General features: G+C 41.7%; 1 protein-coding gene across 1 annotated transcript in view; it reads left to right on the top strand.

The window, feature by feature from the left end:
- LOC138792983 (S-adenosyl-L-methionine-dependent tRNA 4-demethylwyosine synthase TYW1-like) overlaps positions 1 to 14,006 on the top strand; it is a 131,970-nt gene extending 117,964 nt beyond the window's left edge. Inside the window, exons 15-16 of the mRNA XM_069971180.1 lie at positions 1,832 to 1,999; positions 13,334 to 14,006. Of these exons, the coding sequence (XP_069827281.1) occupies positions 1,832 to 1,999; positions 13,334 to 13,555 (390 nt within the window). The 3' untranslated portion in view covers positions 13,556 to 14,006. The remainder of the gene's footprint in view (positions 1 to 1,831; positions 2,000 to 13,333) is intronic.
- The last annotated feature ends 5,454 nt before the right edge of the window (positions 14,007 to 19,460 follow it).

The raw sequence follows: 19,460 nt of genomic DNA, 5'->3' as shown, positions 1-19,460 counted from the left end.
TTCTGTATACCTGTAGTGTATAGTTTTAGGGTCCTGTATACCTGTAGTATACAGTTGGTGGAGGTGCTGTATACCTGTAGTATAGAGTTGGTGGAGATCTTGTATACCTGAAGTATATAGTTCGGGGGTCCTGTATACCTGTAGTGCCCTGTATATACATGTACTGTATAGATGGAGTAGGGGCCCTGTATACATGTACTGTGGATGTTGTGAGGCAGCTGCCCTAGCAACCACAGCTCCCTGTGAAAAGTAATGTAGTAATCCTATTGGTTGCTAAGGCTCCCAACTGCCGTTTCCTCTGGGCAGAGCTGCAGCTAATTATGTCATCTGTGTGTGCAGTGTGGAGATTTTCCCATTCATCTCTATGGGGCGCTCTTCTCCCTCCCCCTCCTCTCCTGTACATCTAGCGGGGACAGGACCTTCGCTGTAACCTTCCCGGGCACCCAATGTATTTGTGTGCCAAATTTGGGGTCAAACGGTTCAGGCGTTTGGAAGTCTATATGGGACAGACATACAGACAGACAGTTTCATTTTTATGATATAGATATTTAATGTAATGGTTGTTAAACTTATTTTACACCCTGCGGCTTTCTTTTTTAACAAGGAAGCAACTGAAGGCAAAAACTACAATTACAGTCGAAGAGTAGCAATAAGTGAGGTTTAAGGAAAAAGGTACATTGTAAATCTAGCCTGTACGTTTTAGAACAATGCCCTTGTGAACAAGAAGAATCATTATATAGAATTGCAAACAGTTGGACCAAAGTAGTATTTAATGTTTATGAGACTATAGTGATATCATGTTCCTTATTTTTTTCAATGTTCTGCAATCACTGCAAGTTTTATACCGAGATCAAATCCAGCTGGGTAATTATTATTGTTTGCTTTACACGGAAAGAGAACAAGTTTACTGATTAAGTTAATGAATTAGCTTGTTTTTCTTCTCGCTACGTATAGATGTGTGACATTATTGTGCATCAGCAAGTTTATTGAACATATGTTGTGTGGCTTGAAAGGGTTGCCTCATCAAAGACATTGATGGTGTTTTGCTAGGATAAGGCTCTAATGTCCAATTGCCATAGAACCAACCACCATGACCCCTGCCGTTCACTAGAACAAAGTTACTTCAGAGCTAAGAGATTGCCATGCTTCTTTGGTTGCTCTCAGCTCCATTAGGACTCGCAATCAGAAGACCAAGTAGACTGCCTGGTGTTAAGCCCCTATTACACGGGGGGATGTGGAGAGCAAGTGAGCGCCGGCCTGTCGCTTGCTCCTCGTACCCCCGCTCGCTGCTGGCGCTATTACACACGACAGCGAGCGGGTAAGAGCCGGGGAGCTGCGGGGTGGGAAAGCTGCCAGGGTGATCAACAGATCGTCCGGGCAGCCCATACGGGACAGTGGTGGTCTGCTGCCTCCGCTCCTATTGCACAGAGCGAAGACAGCAGATCATTGCCATTTCAGCCTGTTGAAAGACAATGGTCAGCTGACATTGTGCATGTCGGCTGATTGTTTTCTTTTATTACACAGTGACCGAATTACACAACAACCGAATATGGCCGACAATCGCTTTGTGTAATAGGGCCTTTAGACTGTTATGCAAATATAGTCATTCTTTACACTTAACACGTGATTGCTAGTGATTTTTTTATTTTTTTGTTATCCTTTTTGTTTACTACTGCAGTAGGTTTTATGTAGTTATGTGAGTGAAAGGTTTTTGTTTGGCTAATATAATACAGCTGTCAAAGTTAGAACTACTTAATCTTATGAAGGTTTAGTTGCATATCGATGAAATTATTCTTAGTAGCCTTTTTATATTCTGATTTTGTTTTTATAGGGCGTGACCTATTGTGGTGAGAGTTCTGCTAGCAATCTAACCATGGCAAATGTACCTTGGCATGAAGAGGTTGTTCATTTTGTCCAAGAGTTGGCAGATATGCTCCCTGATTATGAAGTGGCATGTGAACATGAACACTCAAATTGTATGCTTATTGCTCATAAGAAGGTAGGTGCTTTCTAAAAAATATTTTTAATATAAGGTTTAAATGTTTTATTGTTGCTTGTTATTGCACAGGTCGTCCAAAAAATGTTTAACTATTAGCTACAAAAATATGGCTTGTTAAAAAGGCACTGTCACAAAAATAAACAGTTGATTTTATAAATAGTTTTGATCAGCTGGGGTCTGAGAGTTAAGGAGATCAGGAGAAGAAGCCAGCGTTTAGTGCGGTCCTCTCTCGGCTCTGTCACATAATAAGTCTATGGTGCATGTCTTTTCACACAGACACAGAGCAATAAGAGGATCATGCGACAACGCAGTCATCTCCCCAGTCATTCCTCTGAACACTCAAACCCTGACAGATAAAAAAAAAAAAAATCTATCGTATGTGTGATATAAGATTCTGGGTGTGTAGACATAATAAAACTTTAACAGCTTAGTGACAGAACAATTTTACCAGGGATATTTTACCAGAAAATAATGTTTAAAGTGACTCTGTAGCCACCGTGGAACCGCCTCAAACTACTTATACCTTGTTGTAGCTTAGGCGAAGTCCTTTCTAGTGGTATGTTTTGTAAAGCAGATTAGGCTTTCATGAGGCAGAAAATCCAACTTTAGTAGCGGGGCTGCCGTGTCTAAGAGGCGGGCCGAGAGAGTTCGTGCTTTAGTGTAGCGCCGCCTTTGTGGTGTTGCTGGTAGTCTCCCGCTGCACTCCCGTGCCGCCCCCTGCCTGCGTTCACAGGGTTCCATGTAAATGCGCATGTGGCCTGCACGGGATCTGATCCCAAGAACTCAACAAGATGACGTAGGCAGTGTGCGCCAACATGGTATGCGATGGGGCTGAATGGCCGCTGACAGGCATGCGAGCCGGGGCTGGTCCGAGAGCGTCACTAAACAGGGCGTGGAAGACGGGCAGAGGTGACACCACAGAGGTGGCGCGGACCCGGCCATGTCACTACATCGGCGCCGAAGCTCAAAAAAACGCTGCATGTGCATTCACATGGAACCCTTTAAAGTCGGGCAGGGGGCAGAACGGGAGGCAGGGGGAGACTACCAGCAACACCACAAAGGCGGTGCTACACTAGGGCACGAATGCTCTCGGCCCGCCTCTTAGACACGGCAGCCCCGCTACTAAAGTTGAATTTTCTGCCTCATGAAAGCCTAACCTGCTTTACAAAACATACCACCAGAAAGGACTTCGCCTGAGCTACAGCAAGGAATAAGTAGTTGGGGGGGGGGGGGGTTCCACAGTGGCTACAGAGTCGCTTTAGATAATGTTTCTATTTTGAACATTTTTTTTAAAGATGATTATAAAATTATCCTGAAATCTTGCACTTTTTCATTCTCACCACTGGGGCTAAAATAAGGGCCCTATTCCACAGTAACGATAATCGGCCGGATCGGCCCCATTTGGCCCGATTCGGCCGATTATCGTTCGGTGAAATAGAGAGAACGATCAGCTGATGATCGTGTCATCGGCTGATCGTTCATTTAGGGCCAGACCTAAAATCATTTTTCCCCCACCACGCATCGCTACGGTTGAATCGCGGTGCGCGGCGGACGACCGACGATTTGACAAGCAGCAGCAGCATCATACATTACCTGGCAAAGGCTTCTTCTCCGCTCTGTCTTCATCCCCGGGTCCCGCTCGCTCTATCTTCAGAATGGCCGTCAGCTGACGGAGCGCTTAGCCAATCACAGGCCGGGACCGCTGCGGCCTGTGATTGGCTGAGTGTGGCCTGTCAGCTGACAGAGTGCGCGGGACCCGGGAATGAAGACAGAGCGGAGGAGAAGCCTGGACAGGTAATGTATGATGCTGCAAGGACATCGGTAACTATGTCCTTGCAGGACTCGCTCAACGATCATCGGGCCGTGGACTAGGCCCAGTAAACGAGCGGCGATCTAGCAGATCGCCGCTCGTTTACATCGTTGATTGGGCCCTCCTCGGCCCGTGGAATAGGACCCTAAGCTGAGAATTCCTGTTGTGTCTGTTGTCACCAGTAGATAGAGGAGACAATAGCAGGCCCCTGTGGAATGATCTCTTCAAAGGTCAAAGTGCACTTAGTAATGTTTCACGTTCATCTCAAGGGGACAGACACGGTCTATTGTCGTCTATGTCCTTCTGCACAACAAAAGATAAGAGGCTTTAACCTTGTACCAGTAGTGTAACTGTGTAATACAAGAGACCATTAGCACACAAAGGAAAAAAGGCACATAAAGAGTGCACCCCACACAAAATGACATGATTTGACAACAACCAAATTATTAAAATCAATAAAAGCACCTTCTCAACATTTCTTTGTCATATTCCCTAACAAATTAGTCAAGTTTTTAGAATAGAGCGTAGCTTCATCTACACAACATGTAGATGCTTCACCCACTATTCGCAGCCTCGACGCTTCATGTCAGCAGGTGTTCTGTTCTACATAACGTCCTCTGTATGACTTTTTTAGTAAGCAGTTGGGACAGGTGGAGGAGGTCAGTGCAGCAGGCATACTCTACTACTGGGGTCTCTCTTACTGGGACAGATATACAGTAGGAAGCTGCATACTTCATGTAGGTAACCACACCATTGACATGAAAAATGAACACTGTTAATTGAAAGGTTATTCAGTCGGCCTATCCTCCTTAGTTTGCTGGTACTTTACAATGTTAGAGTTTTGTCCTCTTTGTACATTTACGCATTACTTGATTTGTTCTCAGCCATTGGATTAATTTGATTATTAATGTAATGCGACAGTGCGGTGACTGACAGCCATAATATCATTTATGTGAATCTTCTCGTATCCAGTAGAGAGTAGCACATAGGATGCAGTCCTCTGTCGTCTCTTATATTACCATAAACCACTGATAAGGAACAAATCCTTTTTTCTTTTCTTTTTTTTTTAAGAAACGAAATGGAAATAGAAATCTTAAAATAATAAGATAGCAGCAAAGGCCACGCTGTACAGACCTAGCAAATCACTGAACTCTTAGAATTTCCGTTTCATCGATATCATCCTTAGAAATGACAACTTACAGAACTCTGGATCAGTTATCAGATTTCACAGACTATATTTTCCATCAAATGTAAAGAGTGACATGTCATCTAAAGATACCAGCCCGATCAGGAAAGATGCCGTGGGTTTTGTTCATAAATAAGCTGAGGGTATATAGCAATAGAGCGTTTTAAGTGTACAGCAATTTAGAAACTGCCCTGGTCTTGATATTTTTCTGTCCCTAGAGCCATAGTGCCCCTCTCTTTGCAGCTCTCCAGTGACTGAGAAGCTCCGTGCCCAGACTGCTCTCTCCTGTAGTGCCCATACTGCCTATAATACAGCTCGCGTAGAAGTTGATCAGTTAGGGCCCTATTCCACCGGACGATTATCGCTCAGATTAGCGTTAAATCGTTCGAATCTAATCTAATCGTTTGGTTGAAATGCAGTTAACGATTAACGACCGAACGAGAAATTGTTGATCGCTTTATAAGACCTGGATCTATTTTTAGCATTGCTCGTTCGCAAAACGTTTGCATATCGTTCGCATTGAATAAGATGTCGTTTGGTCGTTCACAGTAGATACGAACGCAATAGCTTAGAAGAAACGATCGCAAATAACATCATAAGTAACGATTACCGTTCCATGGTAATGAGTAAACGTTTTTTAGGTCTTTTGCAATAGCGGTTGTTTGAGATCGTTAATCGTTAACGATTATGCGAACGATAATTGTCCGGTGGAATAGGGCCCTTACACTGGCTTTTTTCTTGGCATAATTGGCTCCATGTTCCAGAAACTGCCTTCTATCCAAAGCACAAAGTAACAAGAAAAACACATATGCTACATATACTAAAGGCCCTATTATGTGAAGTGATGATCTGCTCAATCAGGCCAATTCGGCAGATTATCGCTCCATATAATAAAGAAAATGATCAGCCAAAAAGAAAAAAAGATAATCTGCTGATTTTTGTCAGCAAGTTTAAAAGTCATCGGCCGCCGGCTGATGAACGTGTAAAAATAAATAAATAAGCTTTATACATACCTGTCCACGCTCCCCAGTGTTCTTCTAGCCTCTGTATAAAGCTTATTATATTACACTAACTATGTCCATGCAGCTCTCACTGCACGATTGACGGTGTAATAGGCTCAGTAAGCAATCGTCGGTCTAGCAGGTCGGCACTCGCTTATCCAGAAATTCGGGCAGTATAATAGGGAACTAGGGAATAATAGCACATACCTGAGTTCAGATAAATGTATTTCACTATCAAACAAGCTGTTTAACCACACTCGACTGAAAGCTCCAGGATCTCTGCAGCTGCTATAGACACTGACTGTATAGGTAGACAGGAGCAGCCTGGGATTAGCATGGTCCGCACTCACTTCCTGCAGTCCTCCCTTGTGTCCTGTTACTAGAGATGGACTGAGCCCAGCAACAAATTTAGTGGAAATTTTAAAGATTGTGAACTGGAAATTTTCTTGTGAGCACACCTACCATAAGATTAACCCAAGTTGTGTGAGAGGTTAGTGTCAATTTACCAATATTTGTCAGGACAGTGCCACACATTTATCTTCATGAAACAACTTTAATAAAAAACAAGCTAGTACTAGAATTAGCTGTAGGACACTCATTTTTTCTGCAGTGGGAATACCATTAAAGGAGCAGGTCCAACAGAGCTGTGGTAGCTATCTGTTATAGTTTTAAGAGTGCATATGTAAAGAGGTTATCCTATTGAAATAACCTGAATTAGCACTTTACTCCAAACTGTATGAATAGAATAACAGCTCCTACCTGATCTCAGGAGAGGCACACGTCTTAAAGTAAAACTAAAGTTTTAGGTTTAATAGGCATGAGTCACTTGGCAGGGTTAAAATCTTTGGGGGAAATTAATGAAGGGCTTTGCACCTATTTTTAGATGAATAATTGGATTTTTCACTCATTTTTCGTCTAAGTTCTATTTATGAACCAGTATTGGACAGGTGAATATTTTTTAGATGGGACTTCAGAACGACACCGGCGCTGGGAAGAGAAGCTGGTGTCGTGGTCCTTTAAACCATGGCTCGGTTCCCGTGTACATCGCCGGTCTATTTCCCGGCCTGGGCTGAAGCACTGGAGGCAGGCCAGGTCACCCCCCTGTGGGAGGAACCCTCTGCTTCTCTATGGCGCAGCTCCATTAGAATCAATGGAACCGCATCATAGAGGAGCGAGGGTTTCCTCCCGCTGGGGGTAGTCCGGCCCACCTGTAGTGCACCACCCCCGGCCGATGCCCGTGAATAGAACGGTGCCGTATAAGGAACTGGGCTGCGGTTCAAAAAAAGGACCTGCAGCACCGGCTTCCCAGTGTCGTTCTATCCATGGACATTCGCTTTAAGTATTTTGTTGCTTTTGTATAACTTTTAGTGATGACTGTTTAAATGATCAAATGTGACTTAGTTGTATGTTCCCAGAATAACCAGTTGTATATGCATTTCTATGAGGTTACTAGAGATGAGCGAACTGGACTTTTGGTCCAAAAGCAGTTCGCTCTCTCGTCATGCCTGTGATCCCGGCCGCATAGTTGCGCTCCCGGGAATATGCGGCCAGGGAATCGATGTGTAAATGACTAGAGAGAGCTGATGCCGTCGGATCAAAAGTCCGACGGTCCGCTCATCTCTAGAAGTTACGCAACATTCAGGCATGGCAGATTGGTTGTGGTTTTGGACTGAAAATCTGTAGGAAATTACAATACACTTAGCAGATTTTATCCCCACCAATTTATTTTTTATTCACACCACGTCTCACCCTGAATCCTGCATGCAATATGCATATATGCTACATCATTGTAAGACTTTGGCTGTGTAACTGATGTGCCAGTGCTTGAAGGGTGAAATATGTTGCTTCCAGTAAAGGAATTTCACCTTCACACTGTGAATGTCACAGCCACTTTTCTGATGATATTCTATTCCATTATTTCTGGCATATATCTTAGACTGGCCCTAATGGAAAGAGCCAAGATCGTGCCAGCCCTTCTTTGCTTTTGAAAGCAGAGCACACTGCTACCTATGAGAGGCCTTTGCTATTTATGTTGAAGCTAAGTAAGCACTCTGTCTATTATCCGCTTGGCTACAATATCCCTCTTGTGTTAAGCCGAAATTTATCAGCATCCTCATCCTTATTACTTTTAAATAATTTGGCATTTCTAAATGGAATACAAAATCTTCCGTATAGACTCTAAATTTAGAGGGGCAATTACCGAAGCATTATGCAAAAAAAAAAAAAAAAGTCTAATATAATGTTATTGAGAGATTAGTTATCCAGCGAATGTAGTACAGATGCACAGGCTTGTTTGGGTCCCTCTGGCCGAGCACAGATAAAAGCAGCCGCTGTTATTTCTTATTCATTTATGTAACATTCGGATAGAGTACTTTCCTTTCTGCCAAATGTTTTTTTTATTTGTATATTTGTATAGCATCAACATATTCCATAACCAAAGATTAAAGAGTAGCAAAGTAATTAACAAATTAAACAAGAGTGAGGTTTCTGTTTCCAAGCGTTTAAAATCTGTGAGGATATGCGGCGCATTAGTGGTAAAAGGTGCATATTGTGTACAATGGTACAGCAAAAAACAGCACATTCATAAAGAAGGATGTGTCTGTATGTGTTTATGCACAGATATGAAGTGTATTATGGCATAGGGAGTGTGAAGCATACCATTGGATGAAGGTGGATAAAAAGCAGCAAGACAGATTACAGAATCTGTGGGACCTGCCTAAAAATCTCGAAAGTTTTAGGTTTTATTTTTTATTTTTTTGCAGCTGTTTTTTTTTTTTTTTAATCCGTTTTTTTTTGCAAAAATGGATGCGTTTGTGTGCATCCATTTTGATCCGTTTTTCCGTTGACTTCCATTACAAAAAAGGATCAGTTTTTTTTAACGGACACAAAAATGAGGTTGACTAAGTTTTTGTGTATGTTAAAAAAACTGATCTGTTTTGATCTGTCTTTTTATTTATGATGGAATTCAATGGAAAAATGGATCAAAACAGATGCACACAAATGAATTCGTTTTTCTCATCTGTTTTTTTTTTTGCAAATAACGGATGAAAAAAACCAAGTGCAAAAAACGTTGTGTGAAGCCAGCCTTAGCTCCTATTCACTTGAATGGATGCTGAGCTGCTGTTACGCATAGCAACTCCTATACAATAAATAAGTGCAAAAACGTTGTGTGAAGCCAGCCTTAGCTCCTATTCACTTGAATGGATGCTGAGCTGCTGTTACGCATAGCAACTCCTATACAATAAATAGATACTAACTGTTCACTGTGTATTGTGGCGCTGGACAGATTATCGGCACAAGGGCCCACCCTGCCAATCAATTCCTCATTAGTAAATTTTGCCCAAAATATCCCTTTAAGTGAAATAAACCTGCCTGGGTATTGTCTGTGTGGGTATTAAATTTTAAAAAAAATAATGCAGCTCGAGAAAGGGAAGATCAGAGTGGAAGGATTCAGATGAAAGAAGTTGGTGTTAGATGGCAGTGGCAGAACATCGATCATGGTAGTCAGACAGAGATTATGGTGAGATCCAGGGAGAGCTTTCTGGGTGAAAGTATTAAGTATTAAGTTAAAACCCATTTACCTGCGTCATTGGTACAGGTCAGGATACTAGCAAAAATGTATTCTGAAATTTTCAGTGGCGGAGCAAATGACCTTAATGGACTGAATGTAATCCCCTGTGATCATCTATTCTTAAGGGGAAGCTAAGAGCATGTTAGAAGGAACTAACCTGTTATATTTCTATTGGGCAAGGAATACTGACTAATATCTTTATTATATTGATTCCATGTGCCGTTTTTTGTAAACTATTGTGTGAACTATTACTCTTTCATAGACATCAATGTAGTACATATGTACTGCATGTTATCTCTGGGATCAGTGCTAGATTATTAGCCGGGATCAGTGCTAGATTATTAGCCAGGATCAGTGTCATTGCGGCCACAAGCACGGATCACCTTGCCTGCAATTGGGGTGGGGAAGCTGTCTACTAGACCACTGGGTGAGCAGTTCTTTGAGCATTTAAATGTAGCTGTCAGTTTTTACAGCTGCATTTAATTTGTTTATTAGTTGGGAGCAGCTATCTCCTTGCTGTGGTTTCCCGGCTGCTGATGGCTCTTCCCACCACTGTTCATTGACGTAGTCCACCGAATCCAACACAGGCCTCTTGATAACAATATCCGGGAAACAAAAGGGAAGACACACACACAAAAAGGCAGGAGCATAAGACCCATCATTTTGACAGGTGTTTTGCACCTTACAGTATGCATAATGCCAAATGCTACTTACAGTCTGGGCACACAAGGGGTTAAGTGAGGATGCATAAGCCCTTACAGTTGTATAAGCAAACCCCTATAGATCAAACGTTAGTTCTGCCTTTTCCCTCATGAGGTAGGTAATTGTTTTTTTTTTTCCACTTGCAGTGCTACATTTCAAAATACATACACACACACACATACATATATATATATATATATATATATATATATATATATATATATATATATATATATATATGTGTGTGTATATATATATATATATATATATATATATATATATATATTATAATATACACACACACACAATTTGTAGTAAGGTGTTTGCTGTACAGTAACAGAGTAACAATGTATAGTACAAATAAGATGTTCCCTTCCATAGTGTTAGAAGAGTAATTGCTAGCAGAGACTTTGCTGCTGTAACTTTTTGTAGTGCAAGCATATTGTGTTTTAGGTTAATTGTGTTGTAGTTAATATTTTATGGAGCCAGTGTGATGACTAGTACGTTTCAGCATTAAATTTAAAGCTTCAATATTTTTTAGTAGATGAAGTATCAGGCGGCCAAATTAACAAACACAGCCTTTAAAAAAAAATAAAAAAAGTAAGTATATATGCTTGCATACAGGTGACTAAGCTGCTTAGTACAGGGTGATGGTTTGCCAGGAACAGCCTAACTAAGGTATAAGGTTATATGCCGTCTATAGAAGTCTACAAAAAGGGGAGTGGGAAGAGGGAGGGGAGGGGGCATTAGGTCCCCTCCTCTCCAAGCAAGAACGGCGGAATGCCGCCAGCCTCCGTGTCATAATAATTCCGCCGCAAAATTTCCGCCATTCTTGCTCTGTGTGAATGGGGCCTTTGAGGTTGAGAGACAGAAGCAGAGAGACTACAGAAGTGTTTAGTAAACATTAGATGTCATCTCTGGATACTGGACACTACAGCTTACACTACACTGACAACTGAAAATTACTGATAAAGCCTGCAGAGAAATCTGATTAAAATGTCATATACCTGTTCTATAATGGCTAGAAATAGTGTTGCTCCTAATGTACACACACAACAACGTACCGGCAGCGGCTGCAGCAGGAGCTGTATAACCCAAAAAAGCAGTTTTATCCCCCGGGCGCGTAACAGGCAACAGTGGGGAGATAGTCATCTGGGCGGCTCCCTGCCCGTATCTAGTCACCGCTCTCTGCCTGTCAGCGGATTTGGAGGGGATGATTGACAGGCAGAGAGGCCAGTAAGGGATCTCTCTGCTGCAGGATCTTTATACAGCAGTTCAGGGAACCATATCAGCCCGATTGAGGGCTGATTGCTAAGGGAACCAGACAGTGGCACTCGCAAGCACTGTGATTCTGTGATTTATTTTTGGAATCCAAAGTTCACATACATTGTCTGGCCCTATATAGATATAGATAGATGTATAGATAGATATAGATATAGATAATAATAATAATTTTTATTTATATAGCGCCAACAGATTCCGCAGCACTTTACAATTCTGGGGGTACATACATAGACAAAAAATCGACATTACAGAGATACATATAATTATCCATACATGAGGAGTGAGGTCCCTGCTCGCATGCATGAGCTTACATACTATCAGGAGGGGGTTATAGATAGATAGATATAATTTTTTTTTTTTTTTTCCCAAGATTTTCTTTTAAATTTTACTGGTTTGATCTGATTTGAATATAATGCTTGTTGAACTTGCAGCCTAAAGCATCTGTATTATTTGTTAAAGTGCTTGCATATCTTAGATGCCAGTTATCGGGGAACTAATAGGGGACAAATCTAACCTGCTGATAGCTCCGCTATAGCAGCCAGAATGCTGAGGAGGAAGGTATTTTAGTCGACCTAATCTTCGGCTGGGAGCACTGACCTGCCCCCACAGCGTCATCCGGCTCACCCACTCCTCAGCATCCCAGGTGCTATCAGCAGGTAAAGTTCATCTAACCTGCGATAGTTCCCCTTAAAAGTCAAGGTAAAACCACGTGTACACAATATAACACGTTTTTCCCAAAAAATTGTCAGGTTCTTATAATTATATTATTATTATATCTGTGACAACAATGATGTATGTTATGTATCTTACTGTTTTCTGTATATTGTTTCCCTGTTGCTAAAGGGTTAAGTGACAAACTTCAGTGTGCTGGCTGGTTAATGACCCCCTGCTAGGCTCACATCCTGTTTTAAGGATGAGCCAAGCTAGTGGAGGATTATGGGATTGATAGTCTCCATATTGCCTTTGTCCTCAAGAACTCAGAGTTTATTACCTACTGATTCCGGTCACCAAAGGGATTGGCTGGAGGGCAGTAGGAGAACCCAGGTAACTTGAGGTGATTGGGGAAGGTAATACAGGGGGTGGTCTGCCCAGCACAGGTATTAAAGGCCCAGTGAGTATTGGGGGGGGGAGTTAGTCTTTTTATGTATTCCCTTTTGTTTACCTTCCTTTGTATTGTCCTTTTGTACCTTCTATGCACTGTTGCTAAGTCATATTAAATCTATTTGTTTAATAGTTGCTGTGTTGTCCTGTTGATGAAACCAGGTTATATCTAGTATTACAGTCTACTGTGTGTATAACAGAATATTGGCTTAGCTGCAGGATACCGGAGTGGGGTACATCCCATGGTCTTGCGCAGTGGGTGGGCATACTTCTAGCATAGGCAGGAGTTTTGGGCAGATAAGGGTGGGGTTCCAGAGATTACAGTACTGTGGCAGGCTTTAGACAGCCTGGGTAGTCTAGGGACAACCCTCTGCAGAGACCCACGGGGAAGCAAGTATAGGGTTGGTTAAGTCAAGGGTTGGTTAAGGAAGTACGGTGTCTGGAGTAGTGTGCCATGACAATATATATTTTTTTTTTTATTTTATTGTTTTTTTTTTCTCAGTAAATGGCCTGGACTTTTTGGGGGTAGGTCTCCTTTTTGGAGAAGCACAATAATGCCCCTACACTGTAGCCTTAAGCAATACAGTAGTTACTAGTTTACCGCATCATTTTAAAAGTGTGCAAAAATAATGTCTGAATTCCTTGTTTCGTGTAAGCATCTCTTCATGTTCTCTTCCAGTTCAAGATTGAGAACGAGTGGTGGACCTGGATCGATTATGAGAGATTCCAAGAATTGATCCGTGCATACGAGAAAAGTGGAGGCACAGAGACTTTTACAGCCTTGGACTACATTGCGAAAACACCTAACTGGGCTCTGTTTGGTTCCACCGAGAGGGGCTTTGATCCTGTAGATACACGTTTTCAACGGAAAAATAAAACTAAGGACATCTCTGGGTGTTAGTGGATTTCTGTGTCTCTAAATTTTAAAAGGGGTTATCCAGTGCTACAAAAACATGGCCACTTTCTTTCAGAGACAACACGACTCTTGTCTACAGTTTAGGTGCAGTTTGCAATTAAGCTCCATTCACTTTAATGGAACTGAGCAGCAAAACCTCTCCCAAGCTGGAGACAAGAGTGAGGCTGTCTCTGGAAGAAAGTGGCCATGTTTTTGTAGCGCTGGATAACCGCTTTAAGGTTTCAGAAGACATCAAACCGAACAATTCCAGATTGTTCTTCTGGATGGAACCCCAATTGTTCTCAAATGAGAATTTATTTCTCAAGACTATTGTTCAAACTATAGCCCTATAGCATTGAGAAACAATTGCTTTACTATTTTATTACTACTTTTAATGATTTTAGTTACCACTTTGAGGGAAAAAATAAAATTAGTTGAATCTGAGAATTCGAAAATAAAGCCATTTTTTTTTGTTTTGTTTTTCTTTTGTAATAAAATAAAGTTGCTAAAAGAATCATCAGTAAATTTTCTTTTTATTATTGGATACGAAGCATAATTCTAACACTAATAGCTAGGTAAGAGCTTATACTGCACGAAAGGCTTTACAAATGGGACAAGAATGGCAAAATAAAATAGACATGTTTATAAGGCGGACATTCACTTCAAGGTTAGGACTACTGATCACTTATATATCTATCTCTTAAAAAATGGATTACTACTACTGGACATAAATCTATATCTGTGTATATGTGTGTGTATATATATATATATATATATATATATATATATATATATATATATATATATATATATATTTATTGTTTTTTACCCCTTAGTATCTAAAAAGTACATTCAAGGCTATTGGCAGGGGTATCTGGCACTTAGTAAATAGATGCCTTTGACTGATACAGTAGGGCCACCATAAAGAATTTGTTCCCCCTACAGCCAAAGAGTCCATCCCCCTCATTACTAGTTCTCCATATTATACACTGGAGCCATTTCCCACCTTGACGTAATAAAAGTGAGAAAAAAAAAACTACTTTTTTTGTGTCAAACTTAACATTGTTTTTAACAGGAAAATGTGCGGCAGTTTTGTCACTTTTTTTCCTCCAGCATGCATTTCACATACAGTATGCCACAATAAGTGACAAAAGTAGAACCCGCATAGAGGTTATAGGCTAATCTAGACATTTGCAGTCAATAGTTAAACACATGACAGAAATCAGAGGTTATTAGAAAATTATGCTGTGTGCAAGATAAATATACTACCAGTATGTACACCATTCATGCTGTAGCTATAGTGCTATCAAAGCTGATTAAAGGGGTTATCCAGTGCTACAAAAACATGGCCACTTTCTTCCAGAGACAGCCCCACGCTTGCCTCCAGCTTGGGCAGGGTTTTGCTGCTCAGTTCCATTGAAGTGAATGGAGCTTAATTGCAAACCACACCTGAACTGGAGACAAGAGTCGTGTTGTCTCTGAAAGAAAGTGGCCAAGTTTTTGTAGCACTGGATAACCCCTTTAAATGTTAAGAGCATCACTCTGGTTACATGACTAAGTTACAAGACGTTCCTGGCTGAAATAATTATAGCTGGCGGAAAACGTCATTGGGTGATATCAATCCCAGCGACTACCAGGGATGGGGTGAGGGGGAACTGATGGGGGCACAAAACCATGAATTGTGTAAACTTGAATACAAGCCACTTGACTTAGTATCCACCGATAAGGTAGGTTCAGGGAATCCTCTCTGATTTCTGCCATCTACTGGCGTGTCTAACCAGCAACCAGCTTCATTTCTATCCCCCCCTAATATATTCTATTTGGATTACTCATTCCGATAAAGCTGTCAGATTTAGGTTTTATATTTGTTTTTATATTCAGATTTATTTATTTATTTTTGACAGTATTTTTTCATTATGCCGTATTTTAATGATATGATGACAACTTTACACGCCATCTTTACCCTGTGAAACATGATCTCAGTAACTTGAAGGAAAAAAAAAATTTCCAGATAGCCCTGAACTACATTGTTTTTGGAGATTTGATAATATATTTTTTCTAATCTAACTGGACGCTTTAATTTGCGCCCTGGCATCTTTGTGTTTGATTGTATTCACCGTGATCTGCTCTACACTTTCATTCCAGTTGCTGGCTTAGCATTGTCATTGAGTAACCAAGTCTACAATACAGCACTTGTTTCTCTGGCATTAGTTTAGTAATCTGACAAACCAGACATCGCCCATGAACATGAGTGGCACGGTTTCTGTTTTATAATCCTGCGCAAACTGTTTACATCCTTTGACAGCTGTCAGAATATCAAACAGATATTTTTAAATATTGTGAAAAGTTATATAAAATATAAAAGATTAGAGAATATTCACAATCCACCCCTTTCCCAATTCTAAGGGTTTTCTAGTTGGTTCCATCTGCTCTGCCTCCTATATGTGGCTTAAAATACCATATTATCACTATGTTCTGGTAGAGACAGTTGCCAGAAGTTTGTGGATTATTAAGTATCGGAGTTAAATTAAAGGGAACCTGTCACCAGGGACACGGGTGCAGAGCCCGTCTGACCCCCGCTGCAGCCCCCGTATACTTACCATTTCTGACGAGTCCCGCTCCTGGAGCCAGTCCCAGGACGAAGATAACAGTGCCCGAAGCCGTGCGCGCGCTGCTGAGATGAGTCCGATGCCCATAAAGAATGACGGCTCCACAGCTTCGGGCGCTGATATCTTCGTCCCGGGACCGGTTCCCGGAATGGGACTTGTCGGAAAGGGTAAGTATCCGGGGGTTGGGCAGGCTCTGTGCCCGCGTCCCCGGTTACAGGTTCCCTTTAATTTTACTATATTATTATTTTTGTTATATTATTGTATAACTTTACATTTTACACTAAAAGAGGTTTTGGATGATGTCCTATTAAAGGTGCCATGATCTAGTTATGTCCCTGTTTTCAAACATCAAGTAACATGTAATGAGACTGAGCAGCCAGTTGTCATTGGTTTTATATGTCAGTGAAATTACAGTAACACGTTCTGACTTTGTTTGAAATGAGAAATCTTCCTTGTGTCAGCAGTGTGAATTTAGTTTATAGTAGTAACTGCCAAAATTGAAGATTCACTACTTTAACACTACCACAGCATATATATTTATCTTAAGGGATCTTTATTATCTTATGGTAACAGTTGTAGTCAAAAGAAATAGGTACATCTAATGCCCAAACCTCTTTATATAGCCTATGGTAAAATATTATTATCTAATACTACTGCTGCAGGGACCTGTGATGTATTTGTGGATTCATGGATGCTCTATGGATAACTTGTATTTTTCCTGTTCATCTAGTAATCTACAAGAGACAGGTGAACAATTAGTATATCTCCCATGTAGTAGCAGGCAGAAAAATCTTTGGAGACAGATTCCAAGCAAATATTAAAGGGAATGTACCATCAGGCCTGAGCTTGAAGCACTGGAGGCGGGCTGACGTACCCCCAATGGGAGGAAATCCCCGCCCCTCTATGACACGGCTCCATTAGAATCAACCATTGGCTCCAGTGCATCGTGGGGGCACTTTTTTGCTGGGACCGGGGGACGAGGTGGCCGAGGGAATAGATGTCCACTCACCTTCCCGGTTCCATCGGCGGGTGCCCGGCTGCTTCCGAGTGTTTGACGCGGGCCCGAGACATGACGTCTCAGCCACTCAGTGAAGGAGGCGGGATTTGAGTGGACTTAGTGAAGGAGGCTGGATCTGTTTCAAGTCCGCTCAGATCCCGCCTCCTTCACTGAGTGGCTGAGTGGACCTGAGACGTCACGTCTCGGGCCCACGTCAGACACCCGGAAGCGGCCGGGACCGGAGCGCCGCAATGCTGGAACCGGGGAGGTGAGTGGACATCTTTTCCCTCGGCCACCTCCTCCGGGTCCTAGTAAAAAAAAGTGCCCCCCGCTGGAGTACCCCTTTCAGCTCAGGCCTGATGGTACATTCCCTTTAATATTAGCTGAGGGGAGTACTGAGTTTTATTAAAGAGCAAAATTGTGGTTTGACCTCAACAGTGAGCTTTTCTGAGGCTTCATTCTCCAATCTTTTGATGAACATTGCAAAGTTTTCTTTCCAGGAACCTAGTGCTGCTCCTTACTATCCAAACTAGACTGCTAGAATGCTGACTGGTTTTAGAGAAGACCATTGTCTATAACCCCCTGGAAGTAAACTGCCCTGTGGTGTAAAAAAAGCAAAAAAAAAAGCAATTCCAGGGCTAGTGGCAAAAGCAGGCAGTCAGCCTGTGGTGATAACTCTGCCAACCTCTACTTCCCATGTTCCAGTTTACTATTAATCTTGTGCTCTGCTCGATTGAGCATAGTGCAATTGCCGGCACACCGCCAGAGTTCTATTGTGTTTTGCAGAAATCTATACAAGAAAACAAATTGGCAGCACTCCAATGCATCTGTTCACACTGTAGTTTGAATGCTGCTTGTGGCTAAAGTACAGACAAAAAAAAAAACAGTGCAACAGCAACCTGCAGGTGCAAGGGCTTACCGTACTTACTCTCCCCCACCTGCTCTATAGATATTAAAAAATGAGGATCTTAGCAAACCATTCAACCTTGTCACCACGTTAAGGTGTCCTCAAAGACATGGTCCTATTTTAGCATTAGGTGCCAGATGCCAGTTTATTCCCAGGCACTGGTCCGACCTGACGTACTGGGGGGTGCGCCCACCAGCCTCCAGTGTGACGAAACCCCTCCCCTCTGTGACACTGCTCCATTGATTCTAGTGAAGCCGCATCACAGAGGAGAGATCGTCAATCTAAGGGCAGGCGGGCCCGCCTCCAGTGCTTCAGGCCAGGTTGGTGCCCAGGAATACAATGACGACATGTGTGGTTCAAAAAAAGGGCTGTGGAACTGGCATCCCTGCACTGGTGGACTATTTATGTAAAACACTTAAAGCGATGTACCTGATGGTACATTCACTTTAAACATCCCTTCAAGGGCTGGAATATACAAAAATTAGAATGAAAAATGTGATAGATTAACCCTCCGCTCTGCACAGCAAGGGGGCACCTAGTTAAATGCTTGAGTCTCCCATTGATTTGAAGGGGTTCATTACTCAAGCGTTGAAAAATGTTGTAATCTAGTATTAAGCACTCTATTAATTTTAGTGCTTCTTTAACACTACCAGAAATACATTAAACCACCAGTGAAAGGCAAATTCAGTGGTTAAAACTATACACATTTTTTAGTGTAAAAGCATTTAAAGCAACTCTGTACCGGCATGTAGCCGCTCCCAAAAAGCTGGTGCCACGTTGTAGAGGTCCTCGTGCAGTGTCTGGTTTGGGGATAGACCTTTCTCCCGGTGACGGTATTTTTTATAAAAACCTACTTTTATTGCTGTGGCGTGGCAGGTGGGGAGTCAATCTGGAGTGTCCTAGAGTATCCATGCCCCACCACGCCACAGCAATAAAAGTAGAATCAAACAAAGTAAGCAACTTTAGATTATTATTTTTCAATTATATATTTTTATTTCACATAAAAAATACACTAACGTTCAAAAGTTTGGGGTCACATTGAAATGTCCTTATTTTTGAAGGAAAAGCACTGTACTTTTCAATGAAGATAACTTTAAACTAGTCCTAACTTTAAACAAATACACTCTATACATTGCTAATGTGGTACATGACTATTCTTGCTGCAAATGTCTGGTTTTTGGTGCAATATCTACATAGGTGTATAGAGGCCCATTTCCATCAACTATCACTCCAGTGTTCTAATGGTACAATGTGTTTGCTCATTGGCTCAGAAGGCTAATTGATGATTAGAAAACCCTTGTGCAATCATGTTCACACATCTGAAAACAGTCTAGCTCGTTACAGAAGCTACAAAACTGACCTTCCTTTGAGCAGATTGAGTTTCTGGAGCATCATATT

This window comes from Dendropsophus ebraccatus, chromosome 5 (assembly GCF_027789765.1).
Source record: "Dendropsophus ebraccatus isolate aDenEbr1 chromosome 5, aDenEbr1.pat, whole genome shotgun sequence".
NCBI classification, from domain to species: domain Eukaryota; kingdom Metazoa; phylum Chordata; class Amphibia; order Anura; family Hylidae; genus Dendropsophus; species Dendropsophus ebraccatus.
Note: the sequence above shows the minus strand (reverse complement) of the source record. Positions and strands in the feature narration are given on the sequence as shown.